The sequence below is a fragment of the Lutra lutra genome, chromosome 14 (assembly GCF_902655055.1).
Source record: "Lutra lutra chromosome 14, mLutLut1.2, whole genome shotgun sequence".
NCBI lineage: Eukaryota > Metazoa > Chordata > Mammalia > Carnivora > Mustelidae > Lutra > Lutra lutra.
The window spans coordinates 53763490-53782807 of NC_062291.1; the positions used below are offsets into that span (position 1 = coordinate 53763490).

At 37.6% G+C, this 19318-nt stretch overlaps 1 protein-coding gene across 2 annotated transcripts in view; it reads left to right on the forward strand.

Moving 5' to 3' along the window:
• The window catches only part of BTAF1 (B-TFIID TATA-box binding protein associated factor 1), a 102975-nt gene extending 84005 nt beyond the window's left edge, over nt 1-18970 (forward strand). For both annotated transcript variants that reach the window (XM_047701997.1, XM_047701998.1), the window contains exons 29-38: nt 118-195; nt 334-463; nt 1822-1963; nt 2051-2181; nt 4536-4661; nt 6374-6526; nt 13831-14042; nt 15210-15369; nt 15747-15917; nt 17419-18970. In XM_047701997.1, coding sequence (XP_047557953.1) covers nt 118-195; nt 334-463; nt 1822-1963; nt 2051-2181; nt 4536-4661; nt 6374-6526; nt 13831-14042; nt 15210-15369; nt 15747-15917; nt 17419-17562 — 1447 coding nt within the window. In that variant the 3' untranslated portion in view covers nt 17563-18970. The remainder of the gene's footprint in view (nt 1-117; nt 196-333; nt 464-1821; nt 1964-2050; nt 2182-4535; nt 4662-6373; nt 6527-13830; nt 14043-15209; nt 15370-15746; nt 15918-17418) is intronic.
• Nucleotides 18971-19318: the final 348 nt, after the last annotated feature.

The following is a 19318-nucleotide window of genomic DNA, read 5'->3' on the forward strand; positions in this document are numbered from 1 at the left end:
TTAGTAGGCATATTGAAAACACCCTGTAAGATGGTAGCAGTAGCATCCCCTTTGAAGTTATATTATGGACTTTGCAGGTTCCTTGCTTCCTATTAATTTATTTATTTTTAAATACAGGTTACAGCATCAAGTAAAAAGACACAATCTGATAGTGGCTTCATATGATGTTGTAAGGAATGACATAGATTTCTTTAGGTAAGAATTAAATTTTTTTTGTTTAGAAAAACAGTATCGAATTTGAAGAGAGTTAATATTTTCCTGCCCGAAAGGCTCTTCATATAGTTCTTGCCATATACTAAAAGACACTATATTTTTTTGCTTATTCTCCCTTAGAAATATTAAATTTAACTACTGTATTCTTGATGAAGGCCATGTCATCAAAAATGGAAAAACAAAATTGTCAAAAGCAGTAAAACAACTGACTGCTAATTATAGGATTATTCTTTCTGGAACACCAATCCAGGTAGGTATTTATTGTGCTGTCTCTGTATGTATTTGCCATGTGGAAAGAAGGCTTGATTTGACATTTGGCAGTGCATTAAAGAAGTATTTTCCTTCTCTTTTTTTTTAAGTTTATAGGAATGATAATTTCCAGTAATTGCATTTTGTAATGGTTCATTTGGTATGTAACAGTATCTGAGCAAACTGGGTTTTAAAAGCAATATGAAGGGATGCCTGGGTGGCTCAATTGGTTAAGTATCTGACTCCTGGTGTCCACTTAGGTCATGACCTCAGGGTCATGATGCTTGTGCGCGCTCACTCTCTCTCAGATCTTTTTAAGATTTTATTTATTTGAGGGATGCCTCAATGGCTCAGTCCTTGAGTGTCTGCCTTCAGCTCAGGTCATGATCCCAGGGTCCTGAGATCAAGCCCCACGTCGGACTCCAGCTCCTGCTTGGTGGGAAGCCTGCTTCTCCCTCCATCTCCCCGCTGGTTGTGTCCTCCCCACCCCACTCTCTCTCTGTTAATAAATAAAATCTTAAAAGATTTCCTTATTCAAGAGAGAGAGCACAAGCAGGGAGAGGGGCAGAGGGAGAAGCAGACACCACACTAAAGCCCCACATGGTACCTTAGGATCCACACATATTGGGAATGCATCTAAAATGGAAAAGTGCTGATTTTTTTTTCTTCCTTTTTTTAAAATGAAACTTCAGCAGTAGAATTGGAAGGAAACTGTGCCTGTTTCATGGCCCTTGAGTACTGGATAGACTTGACCTATAACAAAATTCTTCTAGGTTTTCCTTAAATTGTGATGTCAGACAAGTTCTTTAAATCTTGCTGTTAATTTTAGTGTCAAAAGATTCAGAAACATTCATCTTTCTGCTCTTCTCTTTATTACCTGATAGATGCCACCAGTAGAATTTAAACACCATGGACCAAGGCTTATTTTGGTGGAAGAGGCTTGAAAATTCCACCCAGTAGAATAGAATATTTTCACCAAGGATACTGATGTGAATTTTACATATTAAAATACAGACTTACACTATATAAAAATGTGATTACCCCTCATCTATGTCATCATAAATGGGCTTTCATTAATATTCCATTTTTTTTTTTTAAAGATTTTATTTATTTATTTGACAGAGAGAGATCACAAGTAGACAGAGAGGCAGGCAGAGAGAGAGAGAGAAAGGGAAGCAGGCTCCCTGCTGAGCAGAGAGCCCGATGCGGGACTCGATCCCAGGACCCTGAGATCATGACCTGAGCCGAAGGCAGCAGCTTAACCCACTGAGCCACCCAGGCGCCCCAATATTCCATTTTTCAAGTGTAAGGAAATAATCCCAGTACAAAAGATAATTGACATTCCTTTCTTATATTCAGAACAACGTTTTGGAGCTGTGGTCATTATTTGACTTCCTCATGCCAGGATTTTTGGGGACTGAACGCCAGTTTGCTGCTCGATATGGTAAACCTATATTAGCAAGTAGGGATGCTCGAAGCTCTAGTCGCGAACAAGAAGCAGGTATGAAAAAGATATAATTCTCTACCACGCAGGTGACTTTACCTTATTCCTAACTCTTTTGAAGCCATTTTCTCTTACTGTTAAAAGGTGTTCTTGCGATGGATGCACTGCACCGCCAAGTCCTGCCTTTTCTTTTGAGAAGAATGAAAGAAGATGTTTTGCAGGATCTTCCACCCAAAATTATTCAAGACTACTACTGTACTCTTAGTCCTCTCCAGGTTAGAAATCTGGTGATTGTGGTTGGTTGTGGTATGTTTATTAGTAGAATGCTTTGAATAAGCCATACAAGTATTGAAATAAAAGGGATTAGACTTTGGTTTTATCACTCAAATCTAGCTTCTGCTTTCATAGACTTTAGGAAGATTCTGTTCCAAACATGTAGAGATAGCACCTGAATGAATCTGTTTTGACATGTGGATATACATTTGAATATATGCATTTTGAATATGGCATTAAAATAAAAGCCAGTATCGTAGTTGCTTTCTTACATGTTGAATTAATTTAATTAATTAAACCATGAAAAGGGTTAAATTGTTAAAGAAATGAGTGAATATTTATAAGGGCCAAAAATCTACTGTAATGTCATATTTTCACAACAGCATTATAGGAATTATCAGTCTCCATTTTTGCAAATAAGGAAAGGGGAGCTCAGAAACATTAAGTAACTTGCTCAAGGTTATATAGCTAATAAATATCAGGGCTGAGTTTCAAACCTGGGAAGTGGGACCACATCCCTTTAAAAGTACTTCTGCATTGCCAGTAAATTTTTGGAATAAGACTTGGCTTTTGTACAGTTCTGATTTTATACAGAGACCATTATCAAAGGAATTTATTTTTTTTCAAAGGAATTTTTTGTATGCCTTTTCTTGTGTAGTATTTTGTGAGGGGAAACTATCCCTTGTCTTAGTAAGACATGGCCTATAGTCAGAATTTTCTGTTTTTTAACTTCAGGTTCTAGGTTAGTATGGCATCCATTCATCCATTTCAGTATTATGCGTTGATTTAGTATGATAAAATGAATAAAAGATATACAGACACACTCAGAAACTTAGGTTCTTTCCTATCTATATAACTTGAGTTTAGAGCTTAGCAGGACACTAATCTAGATGCTGAGATCTCTTATGACAGATGGTCATTTGTCTCGACTCCATTCCTCATCTGTAAAAATGGGATTGGTATTTCTTGAAAGGAATATTTTAGGAGCAATGAGATGAAGACTTTTTGAAGTAAGTACAATAAAGGAAAGGTGCCCTATGAAAAAAATTCATGGTAGGGGCACTTGGCCTGCTCTTTCAGTAGAGCATTCAACTCTTGATCTCCAGAGTTGTGCCCCACGTTGGGTGTAGAGATTACTTAAAAATAAAATCTTAAAAAAAAAAAAAAAATCCATGGTATGATGGTGGTATAAAACACATTTAAGTAGCCTGAAGAGGAGGAGTTGGGAGGGAAGTGACATTTGACTTTATTTAGCATTCATGGGTTTTTTTTTTTTTTTAAAGATTTTATTTATTTATTTGACAGAGAGAGATCACAAGTAGATGGAGAGGCAGGCAGAGAGAGAGAGAGAGGGAAGCAGGCTCCCTGCTGAGCAGAGAGCCCGATGCGGGCCTCGATCCCAGGACCCTGAGATCATGACCTGAGCCGAAGGCAGAGGCTTAACCCACTGAGCCACCCAGGCGCCCAGCACTCATGGGTTTTTATACTCTGATTTCTGTTTCGTGGCGCTTCCCTTTCATAGTGTTTTAGCATGTACAAGGCAGGAACCCAGACCCCAAGGTAATGTTTCAACATTCATGAATTCTCCTTTTAGGTAGCAGTGGTATTCTCTCCTTTTACCTTTTTTTAAAAGTTTTATTTATTTCTTTCTTTTTTTTTTTTTTTTTTAAGATTTTATTTATTTATTTGACAGAGGGAAATCACAAGTAAGCAGAGAGGCAGGCAGAGAGAGAGGAGGAAGCAGGCTCCCTGCTGAGCAGAAAGCCCAATGTGGGGCTCGAACCCAGGACCTGGGATCATGACCTGAGCCGAAGGCAGCGGCTTAACCCACTGAGCCACCCAGGCGCCCCAAGTTTTATTTATTTCAAAAGTAATCTCTGTACCCTGCCTGGGCCTTGAACTTACAATTCTGAGATCAAGAGTCATGTGTTCAACTAACTAAGCCAGCCAGGCACCCCAGCAATAGTATTCATTTAAAACTTGGGTCTTTCAGAATGTACTTACAGGGTACCACATAACTTAGAGAAGGTTTTCTCACTTGTAGGGGTTCAGGTTCTCTTTTATTGTAATGTATTTATCTTCCTCAACAGAGTAGAAATACTGAGTCTAGGACTGTTTGACTAGTTTTTAATATTTTAGCAGCCAAGCTTAAAGTGTTATACTTGTTTTCTAAATGTAATTTTAAAGGAATTTACCAAGATGCAGTGGGTAATTTGTAATCAGGAGTAAAGCATAGATATCATACTTTCTTTAATGAGGACTGGTCTGAATCACTGCTCTTATTGGCATTTGCTAGCTATGTTTTGAACAGTTGAAAATAAATATACTTACTGCTTTTGGGGGTGCAATTTTACAGGTTCAGCTCTATGAGGATTTTGCTAAGTCTCGTGCCAAGTGTGATGTTGATGAAACAGTTTCTTCAGCTGCACTTTCCGAAGAAACTGAAAAACCAAAGCTTAAAGCTACAGGCCATGTATTCCAGGTATAGATTATAGTCTTTTTTAATTCTTAAAGAATTATGTTCTTCAGTACAGCAGTTTTTACATGGAATACTGAAGTATGGATTTATTTACATTTTTTCAATACTGTGTATACATTCTTGAAAATAAAAGTACTAATTTATTTTCATAGTTAGAAATAAGTAATATTAAAATTATACAAAATGTTGGAACTGGAGGAGATTATGCTAAGTGAAGTAAGTCAAGCAGAGAAAGTCAATTATCATATGGTTTCACTTATTTGTGAAACAAGGAATAGCACGGAGGACATTAGGAGAAGGAAGGGGAAAATGAAGAGTGGGAAATCAGAAGGGGAGACAAATTATGAGAGACTATGGAGTCTGGGAAACAAACTGAAGGTTTTAGAGATGGAGGGGTGTGGGGGGATGGGTTAGCCTGAGGGGGATGCGTATTAAGGAGGGGGCACATATTGCGTGGAGCACTGGGTGTTACATGCAAGCAATGAATCATGGAACACTACATTAGACACTAACGATGTACTGCATAGTGACTAACATAATAAAAAATGAATAAAATTATACAAAATGCAATATATTTTTGTATATTACATGAAAAGATTTTTTAGAAACTTTTGCTTTACATTAAAAAAAATTGGAATGCCTGCTACAAGGCAGTAATTTCAGGGGTTAAAGCATTGGAAAAAACAAACTCCTTCCTTTATAGCATTGAAAAAGGAGTAAGTAAAATACATATTATGTAAGAGAAAATGAAGCAGCATATGGTGTTATATAGTATAGGAGTTGTGGTTTTTAGTACAGGGATCAGGAATGGCCTCACTGAGATGGTGACATATAAGCAGAGATCTGGAAGATTGAGGCATGCAGATATGTGGGGGGAAGTGATTCCAGGCAAGGATACCCAAAGTACAGATGTTGTGAGACATGTATGCCTTGTGTGCTCAGGGGAATAGCAAATGAAAAAGAGAAAGTGTCAATTCAGTCTTTCTGTCCCTTTTGAAATATTCTACCAATATTGCTACCAATAAATTAAATACTGTAACATTTTTAAAGATAAAAGATGGGGAGAGGTAGTTGTGAAGGCTAATACCTCCTGTAGTTTCTATCATAGTGTCCAGCAGTCTCTTGAGCCTTGTCAGTCGAGCTAATAGAAATATCAAGACCCAAATAATAAGCCAAGTAAAAGGCAAGAGAAAGAATGTAGCTGAATTAGAGAAAAGAAAGAAGGACCATATAGGGTTCTGATTCTTAACCAACTAACCACCTTCCCCTCTCCCTCCTTTGCTGAATTAGAATACTGTGTAGGGGAGAGATTTGCAGATTTATAAGGTCCTCAAGAAATTTCTATACTCACTGAAGTTTGAGAAACCCTTAGGAAATCTTTAGAAAATGTTGCCTTATTCCAAAAGCATCTGTAAGCATTATCAGGCACTTTGACTGGGAAAAAGGTCTTTTTGCCATGAGAAGCCCATTATCTAGTGAGGGAGACAGATGTAAACTGTAAAATTTATACAAGCTATAAATGCTCTCATATACTGCACAAGAAGCACTGATGAAGGCATCCCAGATGAGACATTTGAACTAATTTTTGTAGAATGAGTAGGAGTAGCAAGCATAGGAAAAAGGGCATTCTATGGATGGAATAGAATAGGAAAAGATATTGAGACATGACATTTGTGGCATGTATGGACTTGTATATACTTTTTCCCCCCTTGAAGGCATTACAGTACTTACGTAAACTGTGCAATCATCCAGCATTAGTCTTAACACCTCAACATCCAGAGTTCAAAAGTACTACTGAAAAACTGGCAGTTCAGAATTCTTCTCTTCATGACATCCAACATGCCCCTAAACTCTCAGCTTTGAAACAGGTAAGTAGGTCTCATGAGTGTCAGATGTGTTACATATTCTTGATTGTAACACTGGGTAAATTTGCTTTCCCAAAAGATTACTGATGTGTTTACCATTTCTTTTATTTTTTAATTTGTACCATTTCTGTCTGGTTTAGCTTTTTTAAAAACTGGCAAATATATATAGTATAAGATATGCCATTTTAACCATGTTTAAGTGTACAATTCTGTCACTAATTACATTCACAATGTTGGGCAGCTATTGTCACTATTTCCAAAATTTTGTTATCACCTAAACAGAAACTGGGTATACATTAAGCAAGAATAACTTCCTATTCTCCTTTCCTCCAACCCCTGGTGCCCTTTAGTCCACTCGATATCTGTATGAATTACCTGCTCTAAATATTTGCACTTTTGTGACTAGCTTATTTCACTTCATTTTTCAAGGTTCATTTGTGTTTGTAGCATGTATCAGTACTTCATTTTTATGGCTGAATAATATTCCATTATTACTTATATATCACATTTATCTGGTCATGTGTTAATGGACACTTGGGTTGTTTCCACCTTTTGGCTATTGTGAACGATACTGCAATGAACATGGGCTAATAAGTATCTGTTTAAACAGCCCCTCTTTTCAGTGCTTTTGGATGTAGACTAGGAGTGGAATTGCTGGATCATAGAGAAATTCTATGTTTAACTTTTTCAGGGCCTCTCAGACTTTTCCACGGTGGTTGTACTATTTACATTCCCATCAGCAAATATGTTAGTGTTCCATTTTCTCCATATCCTAGCCAACACTTTTTTATTTATTGTAGCCATCCCAGTAGGTATGAAGTGCTATCTCATTGTTGAAAATGCCTTTTAAGTTCTTGGACCATTTTTAAATTTTATAGTCTGTCTTTGGTTGAGTTTTAAGAGTTCTTTTATATTCTAGATATTAAGCCCTTATCAGATACATGATTTTGCAAATATGTTCTCCCATTCTGTAGATTATACTTTCACTTTCTTCAATAATGTCTTCCATGGTTTCTGATGAGAAATATTGACCTTACTGAGATCCCTTTTACATGACAGATTCACCTTTTCTTGCTGCTTTCAGGACTCTCTTTGAATGGTTTGATTGTAATGTGCGTCAGTGTGGATCTCTGAGTTTTATCAGGAGCTGCCTACTCTGCAAGTTTGCTCATGTTGCTTTCTGGGTATATTGCTTTCAGAAACAGAATTTTTGAAAATTCTAAGATTTCAAAAGGTTTAACTTTTTTTTTTTTTTTTTTAAGATTTTACTTATTTATTTGATAGAGATCACAAGTAGGCAGAGGGGCAGGCAGAGAGAGAGGAGGAAGCAGACTCCCCACTAAGCAGAGAGCCCAACTCAGGGCTTGATCCCAGGACACTGGGATCATGACCTGAGCCGAAGGCAGAGGCTTTAACCCACTGAGCCACCCAGGCGCCCCCAAAAGGTTTAACTTTTTAAAAGAACCAATTTCAAGCACGAAAATGTTAAGGCTAATACATTTAGTTCTATGTTGTCTTTTTTTTTTTTTTTTTCAGTGTAACAGTATTCATTGTTTTTGCACCATACCCAGTGCTCCATGCAATCCGTGCCCTCTCCAATACCCACCACCTGGTTCCCCCAACCTCCCACCCACCCCGCCCCTTCAAAACCCTCAGATTGTTTTTCAGAGTCCATAGTCTCTCATGGTTCACCTCCCCTTCCAATTTCCCTCAACTTCCTTCTCCTCTCTAACTCCCCTTGTCCTCCATGTTATTTGTTATGCTCCACAAATCAGTGAAACCATATGATAATTGACTCTCTCTGCTTGACTTATTTCACTCAGCATCATCTCTTCCAGTCCCGTCCATGTTGCTACAAAAGTTGGGTATTCATCCTTTCTGATGGAGGCATAATACTCCATAGTGTATATGGACCACATCTTCCTTATCCATTTGTCCGTTGAAGGGCAGGCATCTTAGTTCTTTCCACAGTTTGGCGACTGTGGCCATTGCTGCTATAAACATTGGGGTACAGATGGCCCTTCTTTTCACTATATCTGTATCTTTGGGGTAAATACCCAGTAGTGCAATTGCAGGGTCATAGGGAAGCTCTATTTTTAATTTCTTGAGGAATCTCCACACTGTTCTCCAAAGTGGCTGCACCAACTTGCATTCCCACCAACAGTGTAAGAGGGTTCCCCTTTCTCCACATCCCTTCCAACACATGTTGTTTCCTGTCCTGCTAATTTTGGCCATTCTAAGTGGTGTAAGGTGGTATCTCAATGTGGTTTTAATTTGAATCTCCCTGATGGCTAGTGATGATGAACATTTTTTCATGTGTTGGATAGCCATTTGTATGTCTTCATTGGAGAAGTGTCTGTTCATATCTTCTGCCCATTTTTTTTTATCTGATTGTCTGTTTTGTGTGTGTGTTGAGTTTGAGGAGTTCTTTATAGATCCTGGATATCAACCTTTTGTCTGTACTGTCATTTGCAAATATCTTCTCCCACTCCCTGGGTTGCCTCTTTGTTGACAGTGTCCTTTGCTGTGCAGAAGCTTTTGATCTTGATGAAGCCCAAAAGTTCATTTTTGCTTTTGTTTCCTTTGCCTTTGGAGATATATCTTGAAAGAAGTTGCTGTGCCTGATATCAAAGAGGTTACTGCCTATGTTCTCCTCTAGGATTCTGATGGATTCCTGTCTCACGTTGAGGTCTTTTATCTATTTTGAGTTTACTTTTGTGTACGGTGTAAGAGAATGGTTGAGTTTCATTCTTCTACATATAGCTGTCCAGTTTTCCAAGCACCATTTATTGAAGAGACTTTTTTTCCACTGTATATTTTTTTCCTGTTTTGTCGAAGGTTATTTGACCATAGAGTTGAAGGTCCATATCTGGGCTCTCTACTCTGTTCCACTGGTCTGTGTGTCTGTTTTTATGCCAGTACCATGCTGTCTTGGTGATCACAGCTTTGTAGTAAAGCTTGAAATCAGGTAACGTGATGCCGCCAGTTCTACGTTGTCTTAAAAATTAAGAGCTTAGGGGGGGCGTCTGGGTGTCTCAGTGGGTTAAGCCTCTCCCTTCAGCTCAGGTCATGATCTCAGGGTCCTGCGATCAAGCCCGGTATCAGGCTTTCAGCAGGGAGCCTGCTTTCCCCTCTCTCTTTCTGCCTGCCTCTCTGCCTACTTATGATCTCTGTCAAATAAATAAATAAATAGTCTTTAAAAAAAAAAAATTAAGAGCTTAGGGCTGCCTAGATGGCTCAGTTGGTTAGGCAGCTGCCTTCAGCTCGGGTCATGATCCCAGCGTGCTGGGATCGAGCCCCCCCGCATCAGGCTCTCTTCTCGGCGGGAAGCCTGTTCTCCCTCCCCCACTCCCTCTGCTTGTGTTACATCTCTTGCTGTGTCTCTGTCAAATAAATAAAATCTTTAAAATAAATTAAGAGCTTACTATAAAATCTGGACTATAGTAATTTAGTAATTGTTTTTGCTTTCTGTAGTCATTCTGGCCTAAATTTCATTGAAAATAACTAATGAAAGAAGATTTTTTTATTTCACATTGGTTAATATAGAAGATGTTATATAATGACATATGACATCCAGGCATGTATCCTTATATTATTAAATAGAAATATAAAAGAATGCATTGCCATAAAAAGGAAGAATGACTATTGTGTTTAGATGGTTTATATATGGAATAGTTTTATTTGACTAAACTAAATTTGAATATGAAGTGTTCACAAATTTCTTAACATAGCTGATACATTTTTTTAAAAGATTTTATTTATTTCAGAGAAAGATCACAAGTGGGGAGCAGACTGCCCACTGAGTAGGGACCCCCCCAATGTGGGACTTGATCCCTATACCCTGGGATCATGATCTGAGCTGAAGGCAGATGCTTAACTGACTGAGCCATCCAGATCCCCAACATAGCTGATATATTAGATAAAGCTCTAAGATATACTTAGTCAAGGAATCCGCTAATTAGATTTCAAAAAAATGTTGAATTTCATCTACACTTTAATTATAGGCTTGAAATTATTTTTAGTTCATCATTTTGCACATTATTTTTTTTCCCCTGCAGTTATTACTTAAACTGATCTCTCTCTTTTTTTTGTGAGTAAAGTGACAGAAATTTATTAAGTAAAGATACTGAAAACGCTCTTAAGAGTGAGAAGGGTCTGGACAGCGTTCTGATCTCTCATTTTAAAATTGCTTCTTGTCATTTTGGTGTCTGGTTAAGATGCTTAGGAACTCTGCAGCTTAGGCCCATATTATTTCTGGCCATACTTATGGAGGGCTTTTCTAGAACCTGACTTTTCTATTTTCCCAGTTCTTTTTAGCCATTTAGAGCAAGGGTTCTGCCTTAGGGGATAGAGAACTAGCTTGCTTTCTTGTTTGCTTTCATCTAAAATATGTCTATTCTCTGAATTAGGGGAGAAGTCTTGTTTGCTTTTTAAAAATCTGGCACTAAGGGTGCCTGGGTGGTTCAGTGGGTTAAAGCCTCTGCCTTCAGCTCAGGTCATGATTCCGGGGTTCTGGGATCGAGCCCCACATCAGGCTCTCTGCTCAGTGGGGAGCCCGCTTCCTCCTCTCTCTCTCTCTGCCTGCCCTTTTGCCTGCTTGTGATCTCTGTCAAATAAAAAATAAATCTGGCACTAGAAATACAGAAACATGTTTATAAGCAAGTATTAGTATCAGAATTATCTAATATTGCCAGAATTTTAAAATTTCAAGATACTGGAAGGATAAACTGAAACTATAGGTAAAATTTAATGGAAATAAGCAAAGTCAGTTTTTTTTTTTAATTTTATTTATTTGACAGACAGAGATCACAAGTAGGCAGAGAAGCAGGCAGAGAGAGAGGGAGAAGCAGGCTCCCCGCTGAGCGGAGAGCCCGATGTGGGGCTCGATCCCAGGACCCTGAGATCATGACCCGAGCCGAAGGCAGAGGCTTAAACCACTGAGCCACCCAGGTGCCCCGCAAAGTCAGTTTTAAAAAACTTACAGATTCTGTCAGACTTGGCACACATTTCATATAGTGTGAAGTTGCATTTGATTTGATGGCAGGTTCACTATAAACTTGTCTTATGAATTAGGTACTGGTAAGTAAAGCTCATGTGATCTTGGGCAGGAATAATAATAATATAATGGCCAAAATGAGGGCATCACAGTTTCACTGTCTTTTATATCTATCACACCAAATTTTGAGTATCATTTATGGTTCTGGGCATGCTAAGTGGGAGATCAAAAGAATCTGGAAACCATCTTATATGAGGAACAGTTTGAAAAACCTGGGTTAATTTAGCCTGTACTGAAGTTGGGGCAAGATAAAATTAAATTGCTCTCTAGGGAGGCATCTGGCCTCTCCTACACTCATATCAGGGGGCCTTGGTAACCATTTTCCTAGAGTCTAGTAATCAGCTCTTTAAGACTACAAACTAGATTTTGCCAGAATACTTGGATTTCATCAAGCCTCTCAGAGCAAACTCAGGTTATAAGAGATTATTGGGAAAACCAGAATGCAGAATGCCAGTTCTGCTGCCAGACAAGAATATTTATGCCAAATGATATGTCCATATATCCAGTAAGACAGTGCTACACTGGAAGAAGATATCAGAAAGATTGTATGGTAAATATGAACTTGGAGAAGTCTTAGATGGATGTTCTTAATATGAATGGTTATCTGTAGGGTTTGATATTGTTGCCTGAAGGACTAAGATATTGAATGTGCATGGCAGACATTCTGATAAATTACTCTCTAGAGCTCCTCTTTTATATAAAGAAGCCATGTAGAATTTCCCACTGGTATCCACATTCTTTATACTGGATACCACCTAGTTATAGTCTCTTAAAACACCCCAGATTTTTAAAAATAAAGATCGTAATATGATTGCAGATTTAGAGGCATGGGATAGAGATAGTTACATTCATCAGATTTCTTTATTCCACCTGGAGGAGTTCCTTGGTGTAGTATACTCTGTATGTACTCTATATCAAGGAGGGAGGGAAAGCTTAGGGCAAAAATTTACAATTTAAGGGCTATTAAGGTAGAAGAGAGAGAACATTTGTTTTTCCCCCAGCATCAAATTATGACAACACATGTGAAATATTACTTAACAGGTGGGCTAATTAGAGACTCAATGCCCAAAGTTTTTATTGGCTCCGATCATATAGATTCCCTCTGCCTAGTATATACCAAAATTCTAGACTCCCAGAAAGCAAGCCAGTCTCAGCATAATCATATTGTTTGTACAACAGTTTAAGCACAGTAGGCCATCCTTATCAGGTAGGGAACAATGGAAAGACTGAAAACCCAAATTTCAAGACTTGTTTCAGCCAAGGACAGACCTTGCAAGCTGGACTTTCTAAGAAAAGCATTTCAGGTCTGCTGTGTTAACTTTTTTCTGCACAGTAAGTTTTACACTGAATTTGGAGTTTACCTGGGTGCCCTTTTGGTTATCTTGTCCAGCTGAGCTTTTGGTTTTCTGAGTAACTTTCATGAGTAGAAAGGAGAAAGTCTCCTGCATTGAGTTCTTATGTTTTGGGCAGAATTTACTATCTTAAGGTCCTAGGAATGAAGAAGAGTAAATACTGGGTACTTTAGTTTCCCAAACAGATATACACATGATTTTCTTGGATTTTGTTCACTTACTTGGATATTTGTTCATTTGTTGTACCTGCTATATGCCAGGCACTAAGCCATAATGTAGCAGGAAATACAAAAGATCAATAGCAGCATGGTTCTTGCTGTTAAAGATACTGGTCACTAACTATATTGTAGTACACTCAGGAATCCAGATCTCACTAGATGCTTTTGGTTCTCTTTTTTGTAATTTTGATTTCTGCCAGATTTAGCTGCTATGTTATGTTTTCTTCATGCTGTTCTATCTTTTTTTTTTAATTAAGTAGGCTCCATACCCAACATGGGGCTTGAACTCACGACCCTGAGATCAAGAGTCGCGTACTCTACTGACTGAGCCAGCCAGGCACCCCCACTCTGTTCTTTTATAACTTTTCGTGAACCATTTGCCTGGAGGTCTTCATTTTCAATAAACATTTATGAGATTCTACTGAGCCTCAGGTAACTCAGGAAAGGGGATAGGGGCCTATCAGAGAACCTCCTGAAGAGGTGATGAGGAAATTCTAAGCCTGAACACCTCACAAACTAGTTCAGAGGCTGCAGGCTAACAGATTACAACCCAGAGTGCCAGTCTGCTTCCCAGGTGACAGATGAGCTTAGCCTTTTCTTACCACAAGAAGTATTTGTCACAGTGAGATTGGTTGCCTCCTTTATTGGACACCTGTGTAACAGCTGATTCTGTTTTTCAAGTTGCTGTTGGACTGTGGTTTGGGAAATGGCAGCACTTCAGAGAGTGGCACAGAGTCTGTTGTGGCCCAGCACAGGATACTGATCTTCTGTCAGCTTAAAAGCATGCTTGATATAGTGGAACATGATCTTCTCAAACCTCACTTACCCTCTGTCACTTACCTGAGATTAGATGGCAGCATACCTCCTGGTCAGAGGCATTCCATTGTTTCACGGTAAGTGGATTCTCAAACTCTTAGAAAGGAAGTTATAGTCAGTTGTTACTTACATAGAAGTTTGCCTCATGAAACATTTTCTTTGGCTAAATATCTACACATGTGTTTTGTTATGGTATGATTCAGCCCAACTAAACCCATTTTAAAATATAGAACTCCAAAAATAGAATTGATAGTTTTAGTTAAGAAAAGGAAAAGCATGACAATATTAGGAAGGCACTCTGAAGGGAATGGAAGAAATTTAAGGCATCAACAGAAGATAGAGGCAACGACTTTCCTTCTTATCTTTTTTGGGAGGTTAGGGTAGGAGGACACAAGTGGCTTAGCTAAGATCTCTGACATCCCTGTGTCTCTGCTGAGAACAAATTGGAAGCTGGCCCAGGTAGGAAGCAGAATTGGTGAGTGCAGTGTTTAAGAGTTGTCTGCATTCTCTACTTTAGAAACCTTAGGGGTTGGTTGGTTTGTTTAAGATTTTATTTACTTGTCAGAGAGAGCGCACATAAACAGAGGCGGAAAGAGAAGCAGGCTCCCTGCTGAGCAAGGAGCCTGATGCGGAACTCGATCCCAGGACCCTGGGATCATGACCCGAGCCAAAGGCAGCGGCTTAACCGACTGAGCCACCCAGGCGACCCAGGGGTTGGTTTTTAAAATGCAGATTCCTAGGTTTTGTCCCAGACCTGCTGATCATAAGAGTGAGCATTTTTAATAAGCATCTCTAAGAGATTATTAAGCACAAGTTTTAGAGACCCACAAAGGGGCTTTGCAGGTAGAAAAACCCAGGTTTGACTCCTGACTCTAGACATGTTCTGTTGGGCTTATTTATCAAAAATAAATAATATCTATAAGGACAATGATAATATCCTTATAGAGCTATTATAACATAATGCACACAAAGTACAAAAGCCCATCGTTTGATTCATGGTGAAAATGGAATAAATGGTAGCTTGGTAATAATGTTAGTTTTTCTTTTTCCTAGAAGCTCTTAGATGTCAGAACTTTTATCAGTATCTTCTAGGATTAGCATAATAGTAGCAACCACCTCATCCTCTGATTTTCCTGACTGAGCTAGCCTTCCCCCCAACTCTTCTGTCTCTACATGTTAAAGGCCCAGTTTGTTACAGAAACCTTAGAAATATACTAATTTTTCTTTAATATCTATACTTTCAGGTTTAACAATGATCCATCCATAGATGTTCTTTTACTTACAACTCATGTTGGCGGCCTGGGGCTTAACTTAACAGGCGCTGACACAGTAGTATTTGTGGAACACGACTGGAATCCTATGCGTGATCTACAAGCCATGGACCGGGCCCATCGCATTGGGCAGGTAAAAAGTCCTCACTCACAGGTGTTAACTTGTACCCTGGGAAAAATACCCAAAAAAGCCAGGAAGCCTTGGTTTAAGTGTCTTCTCTCATGCTAAGTGTTGTGACCTTAGGCAAGTCACCCAATCTGTGGCACCACTTCCTCATGTATTAAATAAGGTACTTGAGCTAAGGAAACCTTGGACACTGTCCCTTCCTAATACTTAATTCTCTGCAAAATGATAAAATTTTAAGCTCATGAAGCCTGTTAAATAAAGAAAATCCAATCCTAATTAGGTAGTAGTTAAGTACTTGGTTCAAGTATGCAAGCCCCCTGACTTGGTGAACCTCAAAGCTTATCAGTTTGTGCTACAGTTGTTTACTTCTTTTTGTCATTCAGAAACGTGTGGTTAACGTGTACCGATTGATAACCAGAGGAACATTGGAAGAGAAAATAATGGGTTTGCAGAAATTCAAGATGAACATAGCAAATACTGTTATCAGCCAAGAGAATTCTAGTTTGCAGAGTATGGGGACAGATCAACTTCTTGATCTGTTTACTCTTGATAAGGTAAAGAACTTATACAATTTGCTATATCTTTAATGTGTTCAGGGACTTCCCAGGACTGCTTGGTGAAAGTATTAAGGTAAGCAGCAAAAGGCATTCACTTTAGTATTATTGAGGCAACCCTCTGAGGGATTTTTTTTTTCCTATGAGGGATTTTTGATGTCCAGATAAAACTCTTAGATTTCTCTCTTTAGTGTCCTGCCTCGAGATTTCTTAGCCCTTTCCTACTAAAAGACAGCCATCACTGGAGTCAGTCAGATGTGGGTCTGTGTTTCTTGCCCTGCCTCCTATTAACTAACTGATGACCTTTGGCAAATTAACTTGTCTGCCCAGAGACTTCTGTGCCCGTGGGAGGATAAAAATGCTGGTATCACTACATGGTTGTAAAGATAAAGTGAAATATGTAAGCGCTTAGAAAAGATACCTAGTATAAATTCTCAAATAGTAGCCATTATCGTTATTTTGGATGATGGGACTAAAACATCAGATAACAGTCCATAATCAAAGAATACAACATCTTAGAAATATTGGTGTAATAATGTAAAACCAGTAGGGTTGGATTTAAAGTCCTGCATAGGTTCAGAAAAATCCACTGCACACTTAGTATAAATTATGGTGAGAAATGGCCTTAGATAATTAAATGAGCTGTAAAGAATTGTAATGTCCAAATACAAGAGAGAGTAGTTCCATTGTATTGTGTGTGTGTGTATGTGTTAAGTCCACATTTAGAATTTTGTGTCTGGTGCTGGGTGCTGCGTTTTAAACAGTAATTAGTAAGTCCCCAAGAGATGGCCCAGTTGGGGGAGGTTCTTCAGTCACATCATGTAAATAAAGTTGAGTAAGATACATGTAATCTATTAAAAAGAAGGATCAAAGAAACCTGGATTCCTGTTTTTAAATAGCTTTTATTCTCTTTGAAAGAATATTCTTATGGGTGACTTTTAAGAAGCAGAACTGTGCTCAGGAGATATTTCAAGGAAGCAAAAGCCATTGCTGTAAAGGGCCTTATTGTGACAATTGGCAAAATTTGAATATGGACTACATAGCAGTATTAAGTTTAATTAAAATAAAATTATTTATAATTATAATTATAAATAAAAATTATAAATATTAAGTATAAATGAGCATTATACTATGATTATATAAGAGAACATCCTTGTTCTCAAGAATACAGGCTGATTCCTGTCTAGGGATAAAAAGACATAATATCTACAACGTAACTCTCAAATGGTTTGGGAGAAAAGCTGATTTATATATCTAATATATATACATACACAATGAGTTCTTTGTAATGTTCTTATAATTCTTCCTAAATAAAAAGCTTAAAATGATAATAAAACTGTTAGGACTGGGAAAATAGAATTAGCTTATGAGATCACAAATTTACACATTGCTTGAAGTGTTTACCTGTTGAGTGCAGTGTTAGAAACAAGTATGATATTTTAAAGTAGAATATTATTTCTGAAGTTCATAATCTTTCGTCTTTCTGCTATTTTTTCTTAAGGATGGAAAAGCAGAAAAAGCTGACACCTCTACTTCGGGAAAAGCAAGTATGAAATCAATTCTTGAAAACCTGAGTGATCTTTGGGATCAAGAGCAATATGATTCAGAGTACAGCCTGGAAAATTTTATGCATTCTCTCAAGTAACTATCAAATATTGTAAATGCAATTGCTGCTAGTTCAGTTACATTTCTGCTGATATTCAGCAAATTTCAAAGTTTATGGTGAACTTTTAGCTCAATGTGTAAATAGATCTGAAGAATATTCAGCATAACGCTGGTTCTTGTTTCACTGGGGGGAACAAGTTATTCTCAAATATTTGCACTGTATTAAATTTAAATGTTAATGTGAAATGGTTTAAATTTTACATGCTGAATAGCTGCAGAGCAGAGGAACCAAACCAGGTTTACATGTGCTACCATGAGGTGTTCTTACTGGGAACGAGCCTCCTATCTTTACATAGTCACTTTGTACAGGATAATATCCATGAGTACTTTAGTGTTCATGTACATTTTTTCTTTTAAATAGAACTTGTTTTTATAAATGATTAAAAATAGGGCTTTTTTTGTATAAAAGCCTTAATGAGCCATAATTTTAAGAATAATGACTGATATTGGTCACTCTTGGAACATGAAAATCTTAGACAATGAATTGAACCTGGCCCTTGGTGGAAACCTTTATATATTTAATGCAGAATGCATAGTGTTTTTCAAATCTTTAACATCATTTTGTCAACTTTTAAAATATATCAACTATTCTAAATACAGGTAATGGTCTATTTAAGGCTATCATAACATCCTATTAATAGGGTGTTTTTTTAATTTATCTAATGGCTAGGATATAGCCAGATTCAGAGAACATATGTACTCAATAAGTTTCAATCATATATATATAATATATTTTTTGTAACTATGAACATATACAGTTTTCCAGAAGTAGATTTTACACTGTTTAGAATTCTAAAACCTATGGTGAAAAGACTGTTTATTGTAGTAATGCATGACTGAAGCATAAAAGGGAGAAATAATTCCTTTATATACACAACATACATAAATACACATATCTATATGCACAGACATACCTATCCTGCATCCTGTAAGGTGCTTGGTATTGGCACTAAAATCATGTAGTTATACTGGGCAGCAATAATAATTGGGCATGAAGCTGATTAGTGTTAGGAAAGTGAGCTCAATGGTGAGGGTGGGTATATGTATATAGATATGCATGTATGTGTATGTATATAATTTTATAAATTTCACACATAAATTAATACGTGCCTGTGTGCATATTTATGTATGGGATATATTTGTATATACATGTACAGGTAATAAACATCCCCAGGGTTTGTGGCTGGCCATACACATAGGCATCGGTTTAAAAACCATCAGACCTCAGCTGTAAAGTAACAACTTTTTTGTTTAAAATCATTAAAGTTATACTGTTCTGCAGCATTTAAACATGGACATTTGTCACATTTCAGTAGCTTTGACAACCATACTGTAACATTAAACCTAGCATTCCACAGAGAATAAAAAGATTGAAACTGCAAAACATACGCAACTGTGTGTTATTTGTAGGAAATACCATTAGAAAAAGCAAAAGCCTAAAATTATTAGTTCAGATATAAGGGTTCTAAAAAAGCTTAACACCTTTTTTTCTTACTAAGTAGTTATTTCTTCACCATTTAGTATTTATATTCAGATTGTAGAAGACCAAAAGGAAACTCTTATCTAGAACATCCATCGTAATATCACTGGGTAGCTGAACAGGTATACCTGAGTTAAATCTTTATTTGCCCTTTACATAAGTCAGCTAATTAACATAGCTCATAATAACTGATGTTGTCTAAGAATATGTAGGTAACAATATATAATTAAATAGGAAGGGGAGAAGAATTCACAAA